At 40.5% G+C, this 22,619-nt stretch overlaps 1 protein-coding gene across 4 annotated transcripts in view; it reads right to left on the minus strand.

Annotated features, from left to right (window-relative positions):
- Nucleotides 1-22,619, minus strand: part of CRPPA (CDP-L-ribitol pyrophosphorylase A) — a 215,580-nt gene that overhangs the window by 74,612 nt on the left and 118,349 nt on the right. The window contains exon 10 of one of the 4 annotated variants that reach the window (XM_050938693.1): nt 17,055-18,656. The exons of the other annotated variants lie outside the window; for them this stretch is intronic. Within the exon in view, the coding sequence (XP_050794650.1) occupies nt 18,600-18,656 (57 nt within the window). The 3' untranslated portion in view covers nt 17,055-18,599. Of the gene's footprint in view, nt 1-17,054; nt 18,657-22,619 lie in introns of those variants that run through there. 4 annotated transcript variants of the gene reach the window in all.

Consider the following 22,619-nt stretch of genomic DNA (forward strand, 5'->3'; position numbering starts at 1 on the left):
TGGGGGGCCTTTTGCTCTCCACTAGCCCTACTAATTGGCATCCCTGCAGTGGACGAGAATGCAGGATCTCATTAAAAACAATTAACAGTTCCCAGAATTCAAGTGAAGTGTCTGATGGCTTCAAAAAAGCATTTCAGTGTTTGAAAGCAGGCGAGAGACAGAGACACCCTGTAATCTATGAACCAGGTTAGTCTGGCTTAAAAATGAATTTCAGTGAGAAAACAATTTTTGTGGCGGCCCACCCTTTATAGCTCCTTTCTGATGCTTTCACCTTTTAGTAAAGTTTTTCTCGCCTTGTTTTCGTACATGAGAAATATCACATCCTGGCTTCCTTGGCTTCCTGGAGGACTCTGACAATCTCTAGTGATCTCTGGCATCATTAGAAACTAATTTGAGTGACATGCCTAGTAGCCCGGTTGAGTAGCCCAATGGGATCTAGGAGCAGTGAGGAGCAATTCTGAGGTTGTTCCTATGCTGCAATTAAGTGGTTCACCTTTACTGATATTGTTAATTTCTTAATATTTCAACATTGTAACTGTGCAGAATAATCCTAGCTGAAAAGTGAGAGGGGGTTCATTTGCAGAACATCAATGTATCATATTTCTTCCGTAAAATGCACATTCCAAGTCCACAATAACCCTCTATATGTATGTGCATGTACAGGCATGCATGGGAATGTTGTGTCGATATAAAAATTAGAAACTTGGGCAATACATTTATAATTATCACCAAGATAAAACCAGGCTCTGTTGCTTGCTACTGTAATTATTTTAATAAAAGCACTGCTGAATGATGAAGAAATATGATATTTATGCTCGAGGGATTAAAAATCACCATTCATCTACAGTCTAGCTGTTAAGAAATCCAGTCTTTTACCACCGATAATAGAGTTACTAAAATATATTTTAAATATAGGTAAAACAATGCCTCAGTAAGTTAGACTGACTATATTCAAACGTGTCCACAAGGTTCAATCGTCAGAAACTTCAAATCTCATTTTAAAATCATGTCTTTAATCTTACTTTGCTCAGTATATCCCCAGAGTGCACATTAAAAAGGAGGCCAGTTTTACTACAGCCAAATGAGAATTCATCAAATTTTAATTTAGATGCTTTAGATGTTCTAGAAAGATGAGCAAAAATGTGACTGGTGTTTTAATCTATATTTAGGAACTTGTTGATATAGAGTTTCCAAATTCTGCCAATGAGGTTGGACTGACATAGCTTAGGCAGAATTCGATTTATTTATATATAATTTCAAAAGATAATATCCATTTTTTTAACTTTTTAATTTTTTTTACTTTCATGGTTGAGGAAAATTATGTGGGGAGGATGAGACAATGGATAGGCTCAGGCAGTTATTTAATGGCAGCAGACATTGAGAAACAAAAAGTTAAAGCTTTATAACTCTTAAAACAAACTGCGAGCATCGGATATCAAAATATATGAAGTAAACATCCTTAAATCAAACTCTAAACATTTCTTAAGCAGCATTTTTCTTACTTTTACTATCTGCACATTTTGATTATTACCAATGGAAATATTTTTCCATTGGTTTGTGTGTGCGTGGTGAAATCGTCATTTACCCATAAAGAGCTAATCCTTCCAAGCCTACTCTTGAATAAGAGAGCCAAAATGGACACAGAAACCCAGTGTGGATATAGAGAGACATGACCATCTTTCCAACACCCAGTGGTAAAATTATGGGGAATGGTCAGCAGTCAACTGAGCAACTTCCTCTAGAATTATGATAATTAATTTCACTTTAGGTTTACTTTTAAAGCCTTAAAAACAAGCATGGAGAAGTACTGTTTATTCAGATTACATTAAAAAAAAACTATGTTAAAGAACGATAAGATTTGCAAAGCCTAACATCAAAAGTTGGGAAATGTCAGAATTAAGACTGCCCATACAACCTTAATTCAGCCCCCTTGTGCACTTGCACTATGAACAGGTGGTTTATTCACTATTTCTTTTTATTCACATTCAATGTATGGCCCAGACCTTTATCCAAACCTTGCACTGAATACAGAATTACTCATTTCCCCGTGGGTGTTTCTCTGTTGCTCTCCCCATAGCTTCTGAGCACTTCACAAACATTAATGAATGTATCCTCAAAACAAACCAGTGACATTAAGTTTTACATTTCACAGCTGGGGAACTGAGATATAGAGATTTAGGCCAAAATAATCAAAAGTGTCCACTAATTTTGGACACCAACTGGTAACATTTAGAATCTGATTTTTCAAAGTACTTACCATTTTCATCAAACTTTTATCTGTTCTAAATACAATGCTAACTGACTTCATTTGCAGTTAGAGATAAGATGGGTGAGGTAATATCTTTAATTGGACCAATTTTTGTTGGTGAGAGAGACTAGCTTTTAAACTTTTACAGAGCTCTTCTTCAGGTCAGTTACAGTTGTGAGTGCTCAACACTCCTGCAAAAAAGACTCCAGGTGTCTCACACTGGGCATCCAGAAAATCAGGAACACACAATTAGTGGCAAAGGTGAACATTTTGGGTTCAGTGACTTGCCCAGCATCACATAGCAACCTGGCAGAGGAAGGAAAAAATCCAGTTCTCCAGGGCAACATTAAAGTCTCTTAACCATGAGACAATTCTTCCTCTTCCTGCAATCTCCTGTCTTATTCTCTACTCACTTTGCAGCTTTTACCACAAATGAAGCCGGGATCCTACAGACAATAGCCTCCTTTACTACACAGCCTTGATTCATCCCCAGAGCACTGTCCATCTGTGCACTCAATGAACCAGATGCCCTGTGCACTTATCCAGTCCCCTCCAAAGCTGGCTCCTCCCCCACACCATCTCCTAAAATACTTATCCAGCACCCTCTCTTCCTTATCCCTCTGCATTTAAATTAGGTTGCTACCTCATCCTTGCTTCCTTCCAGGGCACCAGCAGGGGGAACACCCAGTATACAGGAGAGCCAGACTCAATGTATTCCGTTCCTGTGCCTGGTGTCACAGTGGCCCCCCATCAGTTGGAGGAGTAATTGCAGGGGAAGTTCTGCTAAGCCCCCCAAAACTGTGCTGGAACTTGCTGGCTTGCTTTGCAGGGATGACATACACACAATCTGGTCACACATAGGAGCTGAGAGAGGGTGAAGAATGCTTAGTGCAGACAGAATCTTTGGATTATAACTGCAGTGTTAAACTCTATCAAGTTTCTACTGAGCATGTATGAACTGTGATTTTTAAAAGGCTCATAACTCATAACAAATTTGGGTGAATATTCATAGGGAGGGGGAAAGACTCAACTTGTAACACACTTATTTTCACATGGGCAAAAACAATGCATTTTCTCCTAATCTTGTTATTGGAAATGGCTGATTTTTTTTTCTTGAAACTTTAAAAAAAAAAAAAAAATTCAGCCTGAGGCAGGCAACTTGCATCATCACAAATTCCAGCCTAGAAAGTTAAAGTCTGGCAAAGTTATAAGCTACTGACAACAGGAAAGTGTCAAACAACTTTAATTTTAGGTGATGCCAACAGCTCCACCTATCAGGCTAGATTTGGACTTTGGCCAGATTGACTCTCATTGACTGCAAAGGCGCCGTGTCTCATCCTTTGTGTCTAGTCCTGTCTAAGGAGTGGTAGCTTCGCTGCCACAGGAGGAGCCCTGGGAAGAATTTGTGACTCAGTAAGATACAGCTGGTTTTTACAGACTGCAGTTTACTTCCTGTCTTGGGCTGGTTCAGCTGGCCATTTATTTGTGGGAAAGGGAGCTACAGGGGTGCAAACAAAGCTCCATTCACTCCCTGCCCCTCTCCAACCCCTTCCTGTCCTGCTCACGTAGGGTGGTTGTGGCACCGTGGACCCTATTCTCCCTCTACACCTAGACTCTATTAGGATAGACAGGTGCAGAGGACTAAGTCCCCTTCTTCCACGTGGGCTGCAGAGGCCTAGGTTATAATCTTGCCTTTAAAGAGTATTAAATAATAGAAAAATTGGATTCTGTTCAGCTCTCATGAAAATAAAATACAGGGCAAAACAAAAATACCTGTTAAGTTAGTATAAAAAGCCACCCAAGTAGCCATTGAATAGAAGCACATTGTGTACTACAGGAAATTCTACTGTCATCTGCCTGAGGCTACACAGATGAGAACATTCCTTTCTTATGTGTAGTACCACTTTAATATCTCCCTGTAATATTCTTCCTATTCTGTCTTCAAAAAGGAATAGTTTATTGATGTGTTGTGGTCAGTTACAGCTTCACAAGTATATATGAAGGTCTTCTGGGGCTTTTTTGCAGTATAGCCTAATATTATTTAGTAGACAAAAATATCTTCAGAACCAGTGAAGGAACATAATACTACATGCATGCAAAGAAGTAATTCTTCCACTGTACTCTGCACTGATTAGGTCTCATCTAGAGTATTGTGTCCAGTCCTGGGCACCATATTTCAGGAAAGATGTGGACAAATTGGAGAAAGAGTCCAGACAAGAGGAACAAAAATGATTAAAGCTCTAGAAAACATGAGGGAAAAATTGAAAGAATTAAGTTTGTTTAGTCAGGAGAAGAGAAGACTGGGAGGAGGGGGAACACATTTTTCAAGGAGGAGGGAGAAAAAGTTGTTCTTTTTAACCTCTGAGGATAGGACAAGAAGCAATGGACTTCAATTGGAGTCAGGGAGATTTAGGTTGGACAGTAGAAAAAACTTCCTGTCAGGGTGGTTAAGCACTGGAATAAATTGTGTAGAGAGGTTGTGAAATCTCCATCATTGGAGATTTTTTAAGAGCAGGTTAGACAAACATCTGTCAGGAATGGTCTAGATAATACTTAGTCCTGCCTTGAGTGGAGGGGACTGGACTAAGTGACCTCTCAAGGTTCCCTCCAGTTTTACAATTGTGATTCTGTCAAGTCTGTCCAGCTATGTCCTTTTTATCTTGCGAATTCTGAATTACCTCCATAATTGTTGGCATATTTTGTCACTGTTTAATAAATAATTATAATCATGATATCAGTCCATTATGGCACATAGTTTCCAACGTGGATAGAAGAAGGTAGGACATTCTTTATCACAGGCACTCTGGAATTAATGCCCTACAGAAGTACACTTAACCATACATCTAACCACTTTTAGAAAAAGTTTCAAAGATACATTTCTTTTCTCAGATCATCTCAAATTATTAGACTCCAAGCTGGCCTAGATGAAAGTTGTTTATAGCACAGTGTTAACTCTGATATTAAGATTGCCATTATCTCCATGTAACCTGCATAAGAGGTATCCAGATACTATAGTTATGGAAACCTATAATGGGTTCACAGCATTCTTCTGTTTACACACTTCATTGGCCGATGCTGGAACCACTGGTTGATTCCTGCTTCTCACTGTGGCAGGTGTGGTTTAAGTCCACCCCTCTATAAGAGAAATAGTTGCTCTTTGACCTAAGAAAGTATGATCTTTTCAGGAAACTACTACAAAAAGCTAAGTTTAAAGGCAAAACTTAAGGTGCACACATTTATCCTTGCCATTATTTGAGATACCAGTACAGCCAAATCCCAGGAAGGGCATAAATCTGGACTAAATACAAAGTGTACAGTTTCTGTTCAGAGCAGGGTTAGACCTCCACCTGCTTACACTGTACTATAAATACCTGTAGTAATGATGATGATGATGATGATGATAATCATAATAAAAATGAGCACGTCTGGAGAGTCATCATAGATTTGTACTATCCTAGGCTGATTAACACTGGATGGTACTGGATGTTAAGTATATGCTATGTTAAATCCCCAGTATATAAGTGCTTTTCCTCAAGTGCATTTTCTCTACATATCTTCTAGTACCTAGGTCATGTTTTCAACACTGGTACAACTTTTTTGAAAAGCAGCAAAGAGTCCTGTGGCACCTTATAGACAAACAGACATATCGGAGCATGAACTTTTGTGGGTGAATACTCACTTCATTGGATTTGCTGCTTTTACAGATCCAGACTAACACGGCTACCCGTCTGATACCTTCTTTGAAAAGGATGATAATGGGGTTGGAACAATGCTCTAGTACTTTTTCCTTAGGTATACTGCTGTTCTGAATCCAAACCTGACCCGATCTCTGTCTGCGATGTGGGAGAGTTTTTCAAACTACTCCTACACTTCCATGTCTGTTCCAGCAGAACTCCCTCTATTTTGGTTTTTTTTTTTTTACTTCCCACTATACCTGCGAAATGCACTGATCACAGAATGGTTCACAAATCCAATGAACATCTGGAGGAATGAATTACTATTCTTGGAACAGCATGAAGAACATTCCTAAAAATATGAACTAGTATCCTGTAGATGGCTGAGGCAGAGGACTGTACAGCAAATGGGACACTCACTAGCAGGCACCATAAACATGTTTGTATGTCTGAACTGATGAGTGTCTGCTCATGTGGCACTTAAAAAGGAACAAGTGGGCAATTAAATTACACACCTTATTAGGCACCATTCCAGGTGCTGATGAGCCTCTTATTGTGCTGTAATATTTATTAAAACAAAAATGTATTTGCTGGATAGCAGGTGAAAGAGACCTAATTAGGAATAAAAACTGTTAACTTTGAATGGATATTTTTCTTCCTTTAATTGAATAAATGTCTACCAAAAAATAAAACTGAAGTTCAGAGAAATAATACTGTTCAAAGAGAAGTAAGTGCCTTTCAGGAGTTGCATAGTATCAAAAATATATCAGATGCATTAGAACACTATAACTACCACTGAAGTAATAAAAACATAACAAAATGTACTGTAAAGGAACAATCCTTCACTGGGAAGGAGATGGAATGGATGATCTATTAAGGTTTTTCCATCTCTGACGTGTGTGATTCAGTGTACAAGGAAGGAGGTTTGTCCATCATAGAAATATCAAAATCTGACTTTTATACAAATAGACAAAGTCAGGCTCTAACAAGACAGAATCTAGTTAATATTCTCATAATAAATAAATAATAATAATAATAATAATGTGGTGTCCACTGGTTGGATGATTTTTAAGAACAGATGCTATTGGTCCTCCAGAATGCCTCATCCCTCCCCACTTGCCCACAGAGCTGAGGAAAAGGAAGAAACGCATCAAGGTCATCAAGCCTGTTTTTTTTAAAGATATCTAGAAATTGATTAATAGTGGCTAAATAATTTCTATTGAAAATGCACTCTTTTCCATCACTGGGTTAAACAGATACAAGTTTTACATCATCTAAAATTTCACTAGAGATACATGCAAGTTAAGATGTAACACCTGCACATAAAATATTGTTTCCTAGCTATTGCAATTAAACTACATCAGTTGTCTCCTTTTCCCAGGCTATAACGACATCAATTACCCTTGATTCAACCATTAAATTCTGACATCAAGAAATGTTCAAGTACAGCATTTACACAAACATTTGGTATTTGATCACAAAGTAACAATGTGATTTAAATTAGCTTTACCATGAGTTTCAATAAGTAAGGCTCTGATATAGCAAACATATTTACTAAGCTCTAGAAACTCCCAAACAATACAAAAGCACAATCAATACATTTTGGCACCGTCTGCACCAATCAGAAATCATCTTCTCCTTACAGAATTAGGAAACAAAGAGATTCAGAACAAGGGTTTCACATTAACTCTCTGTAACATATTTAATTTAAATGTTATTCCATCAAAACATACACTTGAATGTTATTTCATTGGGATGGGTATGAGGGGAGCAGAAGAAGTAGTTTAAATAGCAACAAATCTTTAATTGATTATAAAATTCATATTAAGTCTCCCAATGGAGAGATGGGAATTTTATTTTTAAATCATCATTTGGAGTGCCTTTTTGAAGGACTTGTACATCCCACTTGAAATGGAATGTATTTCAAGGCATGTCAGGGCAAACAGCAAAAATGCCTTTGCGAGGCCCAGGCTTGGCCAAGAAGGCATTGAAGCAGTTAATTTTTAGGAGATATTTTAGAGTCCTTCCTCCACTGTATGTTTGATATTTAGAAGCTCTTAAATTGGTTCAGTTTCAAACAATATAAAGCTTTAAAACCACTTAAGTCCCTAAAATATTTCAAATGTAAAGCAACTGAGCATTTATATTTAGTTCAATAGTAGACTAACACCCTCATATCATCAGTTGCTCTGGTTGTAATTACTTAAATGTGTTCATCAGAGTTATAGTTATCTTCATTAAAATTGCAGTTATTTTCAGTAAAATTAAAGGGTTTATTTGTTTCTAACTTGCACAAGATGGTAATTAATCTACCAGAGCAATTACAATTACAAACCTCTGCACTGCTTTAGTACGTGCAAGGTATTATACAAGTAGAATGATCTGTGATGCAACAGAATCTCTTATTCTTTATCTTATTTGCCACTTCCCTATTCAGGGTGGGCAATATTTATAGCCTTTATTCAAAACTCATGATCATACAGAGGTATGCGCATCTGTCTCCCTGAGATACTGAGTCTTTGGTCTCCCCCTTGCTCATCTTCCACCCACAATTGTTGCAAGAGACATCCTAATGATATGACTCTCCCTCAACTTGTCTTCAATTGGAGCACATACATTACATCCCATACAGCTTCTTCTTGTTTCCTATCACATTTGACCATCTCAACATCTTCATTTCTATGGTGGAGAGCATACTTATTTCCCTCCCTGTGACTGGCCAAGTCTCTGCTCCATATATTAAGATGAGTCATATTACAATTTTATACACTGAACCAGAATCCAAACTGCTCATTTTTCAGAGTCAGCATGCTTCAAGAGAAATAAAACATTCTGAGAGCCAGAAGCAACTCTGATAGAGGAATATATCTAAGGCTTGCAGGAAGGTTATTGGCAGTCAGGAGATGAGTTAGGCCAAGTTCTCAGTCTGAAGGTTGCAACCAACCTGCTTCTCCCATTTTGCTAAATGGCAGGAAGGGACGAGCTAGATGGGAAAGGGGTTCTGGTCTGAATAAAAGGGTTTTGATATGAAAAAATTGAGAACCACTTCACCTAAGGCAAGTTAGCTTCTGGAAATCTTCCCTACTCCCTAAGCCAGGGTTCTCACTTTTTTTTTTTCATATCAGACCCCTTTATTCAGATCAGAACCCTCCCTCCCATCTAGCTGAGACCTCCTTCCCCTATAGCAATATGGGAAAAACAGGTTGGTTGCAAACTCCAGGTTGCAAACCCATGCATTAGATTACAAAACCAGAACCTCTCACCCCCTTCTCTAAACAGGTACTAGAAGGGAAGGAGGTGAAATTTGGTAACTGAAAGACCTTAAGTGGGAGGATAATCAGGTTACAGACTATTTTTGGAAGGAAGCAGTGGAGAATACTGACAAATAGCAACATCCAAAAGCTCAAACTCATGAATGTAAGTCTTCTTAAAACCAAAACCTTCATCTTTCTGGATCCAAGGTTTTGGTTTTAAGTAGTATGCCCTCTCCTCTTGTCTCTCTCACACAAATCAGTACATGTACCAACAGCTGTGGGGGAGATAGAGGTGCCTAATGTGAAAGGTCAGTTTTTTCCTCCTCACCATACAGAAACTATAAAAGGTAATAAAAGGTTTGGACAAATGGGATCCAGTTTGCAGACTCTTCTGTTCTCCTCTAGAGTACTGTCACTGAGGGCTTGTCTACACTTACAGTGCTGCTGTGGCACTTAATGAAGACTCTAGCACCACTGACAGGAGAGCGTCTCCCACTGCTGTAAGGCAATAAACTCCACACTCTGGATTAGGTTAGAGTTTCCACATCCCTAAGGGATGTGGTTATACTGACCTAAATCTATAGTGTAGACTCTGGATCAGTGATATAGGAGCTACTGATCTCCCTTGCAGAACAAGAGGCGGCACTGTTGCTACCTCCATCACTCTCTCCTGCTCCAAGAGGTGCCACTGCATTGGATGAGAAGGCATTACACATCAAATAAAACTAGTCCTCAAAACTTTTTCATTTGTCATAAATATGTGGAAGCTAATATAACTTTACAGTACACAGTTTAACACTATGAGTAAAATTTTCAAAGGAGTCACTGTCCCATTTTCAAATGAGACAGGCCTTAAGAGCATAAGTCCCATTGACCTTCAGCGAAACTTATGTCTTCACTACAAGCGCTACAGCAGTACAGCTGCAATGATGCCATTGTAGTGCTGTAGTGTAAGACACTTGCTTCTGCGACAGAAAGGGCTTTTCCATCACTATAGTAAATCCACCCCCTTGAGAGATGGTAGCTAGGTCAATGGAAGAATTATTTCGTCAATCTACCAGTGTCTACACTGTGGGTTAGATCAGCCTAACCATCTCTCTCAGGGTATGATCTTTCCACATCTATGAGCATCATAGTTAGGTTGACCTAAATTTTACATGTAAAGCAGGCCTTAGGCTCCTAAGTTGCTTCTGAAAATGGGACTTAGGTGCTTTTCAAAATTCTAACTTGCGTCACTAATATGTCTGCTGCATTTTATGTTCTATAAATGTTTTGTGATTTTGGTACTTCATTATAAATAAACCTATTACTATCCATAGGTTTCATACAGTATTTATTTACCATAAATTCAAGTTCCAAGAAGTCAAGGCACATTTAGCAGCACACACTGTGTGCACAGTCTTTACTTATATCCTTTGTCAGTAGATAGTAAAAACCATTTAAAATATTGTAGGTATTCTTACACTTCACCATGTCAATTACTAAAATAAATCCTTTTCTACGAAAATATAGTAGAGAAACACTTTTAGCCTTTGTTTTAAATAATGTTTGTTTATTCTCCAGAAAAGATTGTATAACAATTTATATAAAAGAAAATGAAAAGGGAAAAATCACTTCTTTTTAAATTTCACAAAAGATAATGTCATAAGAACATAAAGAATGGCCATACTGGGTTTGACCAACAGTCCACCTAGAACATTATCCTGTCTTCCGACAGTGGCCACATGTTTTAGAGGGAATAACAGAACAGTGCAATTATTGAATGATCTATCCTCTGTCATCCAGTCCCAGCTTCTGGACTGGATGACAGAGGATGCACCTCTCCTCTAGGAACTTATCTAATTCTTTTTAGCCCATTTGTACTTTTGGCCTTCACAACATCCCTTGGCAAGAAGTTCCACAGGTTGATGGTATGCTGTTTGAAGAAATAATTCCTTCTATTTGTTTTAAACCTGCTGCCTATTAATTTAATTGGGTGACCCTGGTTCTTGTGTTATGTGAAGGGGTAAATAACACTTCTCTATTCATCTTCTCAAACCATTCATGATTATATAGATCTCTATCATACCCATTAGTTGTTTCTTTTCTAAACTGAGCAATCCCAGTCTTTTTAATCTCTCCTCATATGGAAGCTGCTGTTCCACACCCCTCATCATTTCTGTTGCCCTTCTCCATATGTTTTCCAATTCTAATATATCTCTTTTGAGATGAGGCAACCAGAACTGTATTGCAATATTCAAGTGATGCATACCATGTGGGCATACCATGGCTATAGATAGTTGTTTTATGATGTTTTCTGTCTTCTTATCTATCCCTTTCCTAATGATTCCTAACATTGTTTGCTTTTTTGACTGCTGCTTCACATTGAGCAGATGTTTTCAGAGAACTATTCACAATGACTCCAAGATCTCTGTCTTGAGTGGGAACAGTTAATTTAGACCTCATCATTTTGTATATACAGTTGGGATGTTTTCCAATGTGCATTATTTTGCATTTATCACCCTTGAATTTCATCCACCATTTTGTTGCCCACTCACCAAGTTTTGTGAGATCCCTTTGTAACTCCTCAGTCAGCTTTGGACTTGACTATTTTGAGTAATTTAGAATTGTCTCTACACTTTGTCACCTGTTGACCCACTTTTCTGGATCATTTATGAATGCGTTGAACAGCAGAGGTTCTAGTACAAATCCTTGGAGGACCCCACACTCTACCTCTCTTCATTGTGAATTTATTCCTACTTTTACAGTTTTCTTTTTCTTTTTGGCATAAAGGATCTTTTATTAGCATTTCACATTAGCAAACTAATCCAGACTAGTGTAGGTATTTTAGCAATGCAAACATAGGAAATGAGGAATTTCCGTCTGCCCTTTTCATGCATCATTCTCTGTTTATGTAAGACATACTAAAATCTCATTATTTATTATGTTTGTACTGTGACCCATGTATTCATATTGCTGTCTCCCCTTAAGATTATGCAGCACAATAGCTCTACAAACAGGAAGATTTGTATATTCAGTCTTTTCATTAACAAGAACAAGTATGAGTTGTCATCAGTATCTTGTTAACGATTTTTAGAGGGTCATCTACTTACACAAATTAATATTTAATTTATAGAAATGGAAACATACAGAAAGCATTTTTTTTACATAGCTGTTAGGAACAGTCTTAGGTTATGTTCTTTGCTAATTCGGTTTGGAAAACAGAACTATAATGTTGGTACGTTCTGGAACATTTTCTATTTTGATCTGGCACAAGGATGCAGTAGCATACCTCAACATCTTCCACAAAGAAGATAAACAAATACTAAGCTCTTAACCATTAATCTATCCATGAGCCAACACTACTGACCTTGGTTCAGGTGCCTTTAATAAATATAAACAAACAAACCAGCCAACCTCCCTTCCCCCCAAAAAAACCAACCAACCAAAAAAAAAAAAAAACTATGGGATTCTTGGAGCAACCCATGGCCTGATTCTACAAACCTTCACTCCTGTGCATCATCTTATTTACTTCCCTGACTCCACTGGGACCACTCATGAGACTATGGGCTTACCAGACTGGGCCCCAAACATTGTCATCCTCTGATCTCTTCCTTTGGTTTTCTCAAAATGTACATGTGAAACTAATGCTTGAGATATTAATCTCTTTCTTATACTGTAGCCAATATAACAATAAATAACCATTAATAAAAGTTTGGGGGAAAATACATTTTCCTGAGCTATTTTTGTTCCTGATTTCTAATACAGCCCTCTTAACATTCATAAACATTCATAGTATGACACATTCACCCACTTCAGAGGTGTGTTCTTAAATAATTTCACAGCCACAAAGTAGATGGAGTATAATTTGCACCACTTTAGTCATTCTGAAGTTATTTACACTCAAGCTTTTCATTAGGAACTACTATTAATATTTTCAGGTCAATAGAATCTTCACATTAACTATTGGTAAATTTAATTAACTGAACTTTGACCACCACAACAGACATTCATAATTTCCAATATTTATTTGATGATGTATGTACCTACTTGAACTTTGTATTTTAATCTCACTGAGGAAATACTACAGGTCAAAACCATTTTCAGTGTCCCATCTATCCCTGATAAATCAAAACAATAATTGTTCCATCCATCATCTCAGTGTGCCAGGATCTCATTATGGTTGGTTCTAAAAATCATTTAAAAAAAAAAAGCAGTGCTAGCTCTCTATTTTAAAAAAAAAGTTCCATCTGCTTCAATTGTTTCTTGTAGATGCAGTGATGCAGTCTCAGTAATGACCATTCATCCAACTGAGGAATGATAGTGACAAACACCAAAAAGAATCCTGCTATTATGGACTGGGAAGTAAGCAGTCTGGCCTAGTAGTCAGCGCAAGAGTCAGCTCTAGTAGGCAGAGCAAGCAGCCAGGTTGGGGAACAAAGCCAAGGGTTAGCACCTGAGTCAACTACCAATTACCAGAGCCAGGGGTCAAGCCAGAGTCAGAACCAGGGAAAAAAAGGTGAGGGTCAAAGCCAAGGTCAGATACCAAATGCCAGAGTCAAGGTCAGTAGTCAGAACTCAGGGTCTGAGCCAGGAATGGTAAATGAAGATTGGAGATGAGAGGTAAGGGAAGGAAGTGGAGGAGAGGCCAGGGTCAGGCAAAGAGCAGGAGTAGCGTGGGGACAAGAGTGAAATCAGGAGTGAGGCAGGAGCCAAGAGTGGAGCAGAAATGAGGAACATGATTGGGTGCAGGAAGTGGGCACAAGCAGGGTCCGATGCAGCCACAACCGGAAATCACCTTGTTGCTCGACAACTTCCTGTACCTCCTTCTGGCTTAAATAGAGTGGTTGGACCAAGCAGTGGAGTCGGACAAGCCTCCAATCAGGGCTCCTGTGGGTGATGCCTTGGCTGAGGCTATAATCCTACTAGCTTCTCTGCCCACTAGGTTTCAGCAGTGTAAACGGGTTGGGACTCACCACCCATGGCGCCTCCTGCTGGTGACTCCAGGAATTAGCTAGATTCCAGTGGAGTGCCCCCTGCTGGTGGTGTCCTGTCCGTTGTTCTGCCCTCTGCTCTCCGCTGCTGTCGCTGGACCAGCGTTGCTCCCTGCTCGGCAGCATCCTCTTCGAGATCACTACCCTCCGGCAGTGCCCCTTAGTCCATCTGCAGCCCCTTCCGGGGATCAGTGATCAGCAGTCCTCCACTCCAGCCACCATGTGCATCCACACACCCTAATGTCTAATCCCTCTTGTCAGGGATCGGGCGCAGTCTATAATGGCCGCTCCCTATGGCTAATGGCTGGGTGTACTTAAGGAGGAAGGGGGGGTACCCAGGCCTGCCCTCTACTCTGGGTCCCAGCCCAGGGACCCTCTGGGCAACCTTTATATATGGGTGAGCCTGGCCCTGATTGGTTCCCTCCAATCTGGGCCCTGATTGGCTCCCCATAAGCCCTTTTCTGATTGGCTCCTGGGCTGCACAGGCTCCCTGGCCTGCCACAGCCCATCCTCACAGGGAGTGGGGCAGTTCGCCCCACTACACACCCTCCCCCTTAAGAATCTACTGGGGAGGGGGCTGAAATTCCCTAGTGCCCCAGTGCTCCTCGCTACGGCCCGCAGGGAATTTCTCTCTTGCCGCAGGCTCTCCAGTGTTTGGAGCAGCCTGCCCACTTCTTCCTCAGTTGTTTGGGTCCCCACCGTAGACCTCTCTGGTCCTACAGGGGTTCTCATATCTTTTTGGGTTCCCACCTCGGCCCTCTTGGCCTTTGTGTGGGTTCCCTTGTTAAGGTGGGGCCTCTCTACCCCAGCCCTCTTCTCTCTGGGGGCCTCAGCCTGCACTACCTCTTCCTGGCGGCTAGTCCCAGACTGAGCCTTGCTCTCTGACACTCCCCCTTTCTGCTTCAGGGGGCAATGCCTCTGTATGTGGCCCTTGGTGTGGCAGTGGAAGCACCCTCGGCGCCTTCCCCCTGCCACGACCCTAGTCCTGCTAGCCTGCTTCCTTCTGGGCTGGCCCGGGCCTTAGGATCCCTGTAGGGGCACCCTCTCCTTAGGTGTCCCTGCTCCCCACAGACCCAACAAGATGGGGGCCCCCCTGTTACCTTCACAGGGGGAGCCTTGTCTGGATGGGGCCTCTCTGCCCTCTCCCAGTAGGGACACTCCCTCCTGAAGTGGCCCTTTCACCCACAGGCATAACATTTCTTAGAGCCAGGCCCTGGCCTCTTGCCCTAGGCGCCTGCTCTCTTATATGGTCTGGGTGCCCACCCCCGCAGCAGCCAGAGCACCTCACTCTGCTGCTCGGCAAGCCGAGCCACTCAGGCCCTCCAGTACAAGTCTCGTTTCTCCACCCTCTCTGTCTCTCAATGTGGCACAATCTGCCTAGTCCCTGCTTTTGCCCCTTTTATCAGGGACGGACCGCTCGTGTCCGCATTCTCCACCACGTGTAAACGGGTTGGGACTCACCACCCACGGCGCCTCCTGCTGGTGACTCGGGAATTAGCTCGATTCCAATGGAGTGCCCCCTGCTGGTGGTGTCCCATCCATTGTTCTGCCCTCTGCTCTCCGCTGCTGTCGCTGAACCCGCGTTGCTCCCTGCTTGGCAGCATCCTCTTCGAGGCCACTGCCCTCCGGCAGTGCCCCTTAGTCCATCTGCAGCCCCTTCCGGGGATCGGTGATCAGCAAGTCCTCCACTGCAGCCACCATGTGCAGCCACACACCCCAATGTCTAATCCCTCTTGTCAGGGATCGGGTGCAGTGTATAATGGCAGCTCCTTACGGCTAATGGCTGGGTGTACTGCAAGGAGGAAGGGGGTGACCCAGGCCTGCCCTCTACTCTGGGTCCTGGCCCAGGGACCCTCTGGTGTCAGCCTCGCTGTCCTCTTTCTTTCCCCTCCTCTGTCTGTTCCCCTGAGCCGCTTCCCCTACGGCCCCTTGCACCCGCTAGGCTCTTCCCTTCAGGGCCTGCAGCCTGGCGGCTATGGGCTAGAGCCTTCTAGCCTTCCTGAGCCTGCCCAGCACTGCGCTGTCCGAGGTGCTAGTCTCCCCCTTAGAGACTAACCTTCCCCTGTTGAAGGCCTGGGACAGACTGACCACTCCTACTCTGGACAGCCTTTATATATGGGTGAGCCTGGCCCTGATTGGTTCCCTCCAATCTGAGCCCTGATTGGCTCCCCATAAGCCCTTTTCTGATTGGCTCCTGGACTGCACAGGTTCCCTCGCCTGCCACAGCCCATCCTTACAGGGAGTGGGGCAGTCCGCCCCACTACAGCAGACACTGGGTGGAGGCCAGCAGCTGTCAGCGGTTGTCTAGATCAAGATAACTGTATGGCCACTTCATCTAGAAGGATAGTGGCTGTGGCCAGATTCTGAGTAGTACCTTACAGTAGTTCAATTGATTTCAATTATGCTATGTTTGGAGAGTCAGGGTAGAAGAATCTGGCCCTTGAGAATGGGGCGGATTGGGGTTAGCAGGGTTAAAATGAGCATGAATATGAGTGAGTGTGCGTTATGGAGAGAGGTGGAGGGGAGGGTAGCGTAGATAATCTTCATGTCTTCAGTAGAGATGCAGAGTAGACCCTATTCATTCAGTAATTCAGTTATACTACAATACCGAAACGTATTTCCTGCACACCTCAGAAGCAGTGCAAAGGCTTGGGGAAGTCAAGGGGAACAAAGCAGCTGAGGGAGAGGGAAGGAGTCTGGGAGTGAACCTGAAGTGTTGTTGGATATGGGTACAGGTTTTTTTTTTGGGGGGGGGGGGCGGAAGGGAGGGATGACTGAGTAAGAGATACTGTGCAGGTACATGCATATGTATGGAAATATTGAATAAGCAACAAAGCCAAAGGCAAAAGCTCTGCCAAAAAATGAATATGCATGCTGTTGCCAGTACCACACAGGTTGAATCAAATTCAAATGTAAACAGTTTACTTTTATTTTTTACCAAAAATAAAGAAAGATATTCTGCTTGGTGAAAATTCAAAGATCAAAACACAGTCACAGTTATAAATCAAGTATATTTACTTAGCACATTGCAAAGTAATGAGTCTGTGCCTCTTAATTCTAGAAAGAATTACTTTTCTGAACTGGTGGGAAAGTACATTACAAGGAATAATATATAGTAAATATTATTTAAAAGTACGGATAAAATTGGCCAAAACAAAAATCAGTTCATAAGAATGTTTTAAAATCAATATAATTAGTTCAGACTGTGAATGTTGAAAATTCTATAAATGATCATGAAGTATACCTCTACCTTGATATAACGCTGTCCTCGGGAGCCAAAAAATCTTATCATGTTCTAGGTGAAACTGTGTTATATCGAACTTGCTTTGATCTGCCAGAGCGTGCAGCCCCGCCCCCCTGGAGCACTGCTTTACCATGTTATATCCAAATTCGTGTTATATAGGGTCGCGTTATATCGGGGTAGAGGTGTATTTCCATTTTTTTTAATCCAAGCATCTGGTAGGAAATACCTTAAAAGAAATTTGTTCATATTGAAATGTAACTGAAAATGTCCTAATCAATATCCTTTTCTTCTATAAAAACTATACAGAAGTTTCTGAACACTGAAGTAATATTAAATTAAATTGTCTGTGCTACAAATATAACAATACACATTTCATACCTAACAATATAGCAAGGCTGTCTAAATTACAGCAGCAGATTGCTCCCTGCTTAGGGACAGCAGCACTGCTCAGAATCTCCGAAGTGCTACAAGCTGCAGCCCAGCTCCCACCACATTCTTCCCGCCCCCACAGGAGTGCCCTCGATGCCAGAGCTTGCAAGGGAGTCTCCTGAAGACAACCTGATGCTCCTCCTCAGTTTCCAAAGGGAGGAGTTCACAAAAGCCAGGTGGAACCGCTACAGTGTAAATCTGATGACCACTGTCCTCTATGAAGCAGTTTCAAGAGCGACCATAGACTTACAGCTGCAGTAACAGCTACACTGCCACTACATAGTTTGGTGGGGGATTTGTCTCTATCCATTTAAATGGTTGAAGCATTTCACAAGCTTTGCAGTTAGACACAGGAAATACGACAACAAAAAACCTCATGACAAAAGCTAAGAAATATGTATAAAAAGGGGGGTATATGGCACAGTATAAACTTGAAAAACATATTTAATACATTAAGTGTTTGGTACAATGAAATCAATGGAGAATTATTATTAATTCTGCTTGAAGCCAATCAAGATTGCATAGGCATGCTACAGTAAAATCAGTGCAGAAATTCAACTGCATCCAGAAGGAAACAGAAAATTTCCCTAAAAATTCACATTAAGACATGAAAACTCAATTTTAAAATGACTAGAGTGGTGAAAATTTACTAGTTACGGATTAAACAGGGTATCATCTATAATATTCTCTCCCTAGCTATGCCCAGATTTTAGAGAATGATGGGTTTATTAGCAAAAAGATGTTTAGATGAGTTATCACGTACACTGTCTGACTATCTCAACATAACCAACCATTACTCTTCACCATGAAGCTGATCATAAACTCCCCCTGCAACTGAGAAAAATTGTGATTGTTACAAATAGTATTTTTATCTGTAACCAGCTGGTGAGGCAATAAAGTTACTAAAATACTCTGAACTGTGAATATAAATTTCAATTTCAATACAGTTTAATGTGCAATCTATAGGGTTGAGAATTTAAGTACTAGAATCCAAATAAAGCTTTATAATTTGATCAAAATGTTAACTGCTACATAAAAGCAGAGAAAAAAGAGTGAGTCATCTCAAGTTAGTGAGGAAAAAGTGTGCTACAAACAGGCTCTCTTACATTTATGTGGATATAAAAAAAGACATTCAGTATAAGACATAGATTTCAGTAATAGTCTATAAATCAAAAATACAGACAGTAAAGATAAAAATACCATATCCAAAAATGAGGATTCTTCCCACTTACAGTACATATTTACATAAAGATATAAATAACAAATAAATCTGTATATTGTATTAGTTTAAGTACTTGGTTCAGTGTATACAGCTATTTATTGGATAAAAAAAAAAGTCTGCCACAACCAAATAGTTCACCTGTAAATTTAGTTTGGGTTCAATAAACTGATTTGTTTTCAATCTTCCTTGTCTGGTCCCCATGTACCTCCAGTACTGAAGGAGCACAAATGAAGGTTTAGGCCAAACACTACAGCACCAACAATCTAAAGTGAAAGTGCCCATGAACAAGTGAGACTGACATCACTGGATTCAGTTGTTCATGCTGAGCAAAATGCAAAAAAACAATGCAGGTAAAAATAATTTGTTGGCAACAGGTGATTTTTTTTCTCTGAGTCTCTGTTATTTTAAATATCTATATATCTCTTTGGTTAAGAGGTAACAGTCCAATACTAAAACCTTTCAGTGTACTGAAAATATTTCAGAGTAACTAGTTACAGATTTAAAGATGAAACAGCTCAAATTTGATACTCCGATTATTTGATTTCACAAACTGTTCCAATTCAGTGTTTATTTCCTATCTCATTAAATTATTAAACATAATTACAACAGACACATTTTTGCAGCTTGCCATCTATACATGCTGTATATTTTCCTTTCCACTATTTATCCTGGAATTACAGCTCTGAAAAGCACTTTTTTCCACATTTCCTTCTCTAAAAATCACAAGATTCAGAACAATGAAAGCTATAAAAAAATCTAGGTAGCATAACCTTGTTTAAACTTCATGAGTAAGAAAGAAAGTTTATAAACTGGTTAGTCACAACATTATTTTTATGACAAATCTATATGCCTTGATCATTTTGGCTGACAAGGTGGTGGGAGAATTCTCAATTGGCAATTAAAAGTTTGATAGTTGAAACAAGTCTAAAAAGGTCATGTGTAGAGACATAAAATAGTAATCTCATCATTTTCTATAGAGCTTGTTAAACTCCTAGAAAGCCTAATAGTGGAGACAAATCGAGTAATTCTCTGACCTTTCCAAGCCAAAAAAATTGGATAATTATTTAGTGAAAAGCTAAAAGGTTACCAATTATTTCTCTCAACAGCTCATCTTAGCCCTGGTCTGCATTGGCAGGTGGGGGGGATCTATCTAAGTTACACAACTGCAGCTATGTGAATAACTTAGCTGAAGTCGACTCTCCCGTCGACTCTGCTTGCATCTCTCGTGGCACTGGAGTACAGGAGTTGACAGGAGAGGGCTCGTGGGTCGATTTATCGTGTCTAGACTAGATGCGATAAATCAATCCCTGCTGGATCGATCGTTGCCTACCGATCCAGCGGGTAGTGTAGACATACCCTTACTCAGATTGGCAATTCACAATCACACTGGAAAGTTTGTTCGCGGGGTGCTTCACCTAAGCACTTGCATTCCTTTATTAAGCTTCCACAGTTGCAATAAAACAGCTAATTTATTGTCTGCTGTGTAAGGTGTACAGATGTGGAGAGTTCTCAGTAGACACACTAATTAATACCCAGAAGGGAAAGGAAACAATGCTTAACTAGCAGGGTGCTGGGCAAGCTGATCTAAAGCCAGTCCTTATAATTTCTACTATTCTGCAGGAGTACAGACATTTAGCTGTGCATCCTCTCGTGACACACAGCAGTACTCATTAGCGCAAGACTCAGATCCAGAATTGCAAAAAAAAAAAAAAAAAAAAAAAAAAAAAAATCCTGAGTCAGACCCAGAGCATAATGAGAGGTGGCTCAAAAGTCATGAGGTTTATTTTTAACAAGAACATTGTGTAGTTTGATCTGTCTGTATTTTTTTACCTCATCACCCTCACGCCTCCGAGTGTGTATATGTGACAATTAGTGTCACTAACTCTCCCAAATGCATATAAAGTGATTATGGTCCCTGCTACAGGAGCTCTCACCCCTCATCTGCCTGCCAAATCAATCCTGTCCCCACAGCTCCCACATCAGCTCTGCTTCACACTCACCGGTCCCCACATCAGTTCTGTCCTCCTTACCTCACCTCTGCTCCAGAGGTGTTCCAAGGAGGGAGAAGGAAGATGGGAGAAGCTGTCTTGTAGTTCATAGGAGGAGAAGGGAGCAGTGCCATAGAGATGTGCTGGCCGCCGCTTCCCACAGCTCCCATTGGCCAGAAACAGCAAACTGCAGCCATTCAGAGCTGCGGGGGGTGGGGGTAGAGCGTGCCTGCAGATGGTCAACATCTGCAAAATGTCTCATGGCCCGCAATCAGCTCACCCTGATGGGCCACATGTTGCCCATCACTGCTCAAGGTTAAGCCTTTTTTCCCCTCCTGCCAATAGCCCTTCTGCAGCTTGTCTCCCTTCTCTCCCTCTCTCTCACCAGAAGAGAGGTTTTTAAAGGTCACAGGCAGCTCATAATTGGACTCAGGCATCCTAGGACTGATATACCAACCTTCTACTACTTTTTGGTGGCTGTCCAGTCTGACTTTGTCACAGTCTAGTTTATTTAACCATCTGGCTTAAGTGTACCACTTAATACAAACTCAGGATGTTCTCAAATAATTAATGTCTTATAAATATACTTAATTATATTTGTTAAAACTTCCTGTTATTACAGGATCCCTTCATCATTTGTCTTTGTTAGTTAACAGTCTACATTTTTTTCCAAATAATGCAAAGCTCTCTTTTAAAGACTATACTTACTGACACATTTAAATCCTTTAACTGCCTGTAAACAGTCCCAAATTTGAAGTTTAAAAGAATGGTTAAGAAAGAAAGCTGTGTAATTCAATATAAACTCTCCTAACTTTAGTTAAATTGGTCTTTTCTGCTCTACGATTGTTATATAAAGAAATAAACTAAATGCTTTTCCACTTTGAACCGAAAGTTTGTGTTTGTCAATCATATCTTCCTTTTATACAAGAAGAATTGTGTTCAAGAAATTGTCTATACGTTTGAACCAGCAATGTTTGGAAACTAAGAGTTAAGGTTAAGAGTCTTCCCTTATTATCTCAATTCTGTCTAAGCATTCAACAGACTGGGTATATAATTTCGTGTCCTGATCTGAGACTTCTGCAACACCTTAACACAATGGGACAAGAGAAGAATGTACATTATTATCCATAAGTTTGAATCTTTAGTTTTATCAGTTCATATCATTTTAGGCCCCAAATCCAACTTACTACCCCTTACTCACACATGCATCCCATTGATTTCAATTAGGTTAGTCACGTGAACAAGTCAACCTGTATTTGGTCTATTTATCTTGCATTCTTTTAAGGAAAAATGCAACTCATTCTGCCACTTCCTACTCTCCACTCATTTCTCCAGGATTTCTTGACAAAATAGCAAATACAATCAATGGTATCAGGGTTACTTAGAAATTAAATTTGTGGTCATCTGAAATAATTCAGTTCATTGATATGATCAGCAGTAAAGGCTTCTGTGAAGATGTGTAGACTTCCAGGTTCATTACAATCTAGCATGTTACTGGAGCTGTTATGTAGATATACAAAAGTCTTTCATCTTAGTAAGAGATACATGGCTATGTACTGTCCCAGTTAATTAAACCCAATGGACCAA

This window comes from Gopherus flavomarginatus, chromosome 2 (genome assembly GCF_025201925.1).
Source record: "Gopherus flavomarginatus isolate rGopFla2 chromosome 2, rGopFla2.mat.asm, whole genome shotgun sequence".
Classification (NCBI taxonomy): Eukaryota; Metazoa; Chordata; order Testudines; family Testudinidae; genus Gopherus; species Gopherus flavomarginatus.